The following is a 2,037-nucleotide window of genomic DNA, read 5'->3' as shown; positions in this document are numbered from 1 at the left end:
CCCCCCGGTGACTAATCATGGGGATCAGCGTGACTAAACCGAGCAGTAATCAGTGATTACTAATCCATTGTGTGTAATTGTTGGCACAATACCGGTACGACAAAATCCCTCGGACAACGGCTTCGTAATTATAGCATTCCTATATGAAATGGTACGAACATACTTGCTATCTCGATGTACACAATGATTGAGGACATAGAAACGAAGAGTACAGCGGTTGATTTAGACACTTACTACGTAAATTACCATATCTGTCCATCTCTCTGACCATACGTGACTCGGATGTGGTATAAGCAGATCATAGCACTGGAGATCGTGTCAAAGGCTTCACTCAGAGTTTCTAAATGTAGCTTTGACGTCTATCAACATAAATATTGATATTACTTCTGACTGACTTGCATTATTCCCTTTTTTGGACTTTCGTTCTTCACGCGCAATACGCAAGTTATGGTAGTGATGCCCACGGCGCCTGGGTTCGACTTACTGTAACCCCCCCCCCCCCCCCCAAATCCCTTTAACAATGCAAATCCCGGTAAGTGTACAGCTGTGTGTGTCCAACACAAATTCAAAAACACGTGAGGTTGGTACGCTTGTCAATGATTTCGACAACGCACGCCACTAACAAGTGTGAACAGTCCATTCTGCAAAAAGCTCGCCAGCCCGAAGTATGATCTCAGGCGAGATAATCTCCGACGCCAAGCTACTGGAGGAAGTGTCCACCTTCTTGAACGAGACTGATCTGGTTTTGGCACGAACATCGCGAGATGGTGGTGCCTCCGGTACAAGCCTTTGTGAATCATGGTTTCCCATGAATGGTAACAGCGACGACGAACGCACCACCAGCTCAAGTAACACGACGGTTAACACAGCCAAGTCTAACCGGAAAATGGGTCAGAAGAAGGAGGCACTTCGAAGACAACGGTACCAACGGCGGCTCAGACAAGAACGAGAGACTTTGAGACGAATGGAGAAGAGCCTCACGGCCCGATTGGTGCAAGTTAAAGAGGCATACGAAGCCAGGGATTGTTCAGTTGAAGCCAGAGATGGTCAAATCAACTGGCTTTTGAGAGACGTTGCTAAACAGAAACGTGCAGAGCGATTTCGAGCGGAAGAAGAGCAAAAACAACTAGTGGAGATCATCACTTCACAAGCCACCTACCTGTCGACTCTGAGAGATATGATAACTGACCAATATGCAACTACCTTCGGCTTATGAAAAATATATGCAGGTTACTCTAGCCTTCAGTTTGTTCGAGTTTGTATTGCAGCCATGGGCAAATACAGATCTATTGTCTTCACGGATTGTTACTACAAAACATATACATCGTGCTCTTTCAATACGCGTCATCGTGAACATACTGCCGAGAAATTTCTGGAGCAACACAATGGGGTATTGATTTGATTGGTACCATATAGCTGGAAAAGGTTTATGAGGTGACCACGTTCTTCTTACTGATATGAAGGTCAGCGCAAAGGAGGCGAGGGAAGACATAGTTACTACGGAAAAATAATTGATTGGGATCTTTTATGTAGTCAAAAATAGTGAGTCGAATGACGTTTTCCTCGATAATAAGCATGATCACCGATACATGTTGAGCGGTCGACCGCTGTTGACGATAAGACTTACAACCAAAGGATCGAGTGACGCACTTAAAGCAATTGTAACAAGACAAAAGGCAGGCATGGCCTTAGTGTGTCCAAGACAAACCTGACACTATTGCTGCTCGTAATGAAGACGACTAAATAGAAAGAGGTGGCAGAAATAGATGTTATCTAGGTTTCGTGAATCCTTTTGTCCACAAATGGACATCGACCCATACGCATTATGTGCAATAATTGGCGACCGAATAACGAGCTGGATAAGTCAAGCTACATGCCTCATCCAACGCAGCATGACGCACTCTACCTTCTGTAGCACGAATTATGCTACAATCAGCACAAGATTTGGAAGTTTGTGGGGTTGGACCAGCTACGACTGAGTGTCAGTTACGTCCCGGATAGCCTACATCATTACTTTCGGCCACCTGGGTAATGCAC

The 2,037-nt window shown here is 45.1% G+C and overlaps 1 protein-coding gene across 1 annotated transcript; it reads left to right on the top strand.

Moving 5' to 3' along the window:
- Positions 1 to 667: 667 nt before the first annotated feature.
- Positions 668 to 1,216, top strand: PPTG_17078 (hypothetical protein; the record flags this gene model as incomplete). The annotated part of the gene is made up of 1 exon (XM_008914922.1): positions 668 to 1,216. The coding sequence occupies one exon, from the start codon at positions 668 to 670 to the stop codon at positions 1,214 to 1,216; it is 549 nt and encodes a 182-aa protein (XP_008913170.1).
- Positions 1,217 to 2,037: the final 821 nt, after the last annotated feature.

Source organism: Phytophthora parasitica (genome assembly GCF_000247585.1).
Source record: "Phytophthora parasitica INRA-310 unplaced genomic scaffold supercont2.64, whole genome shotgun sequence".
In the NCBI taxonomy this organism is placed as follows: Eukaryota; Oomycota; class Peronosporomycetes; order Peronosporales; family Peronosporaceae; genus Phytophthora; species Phytophthora nicotianae.
This window is presented reverse-complemented; position numbering and strand designations above follow the sequence as displayed.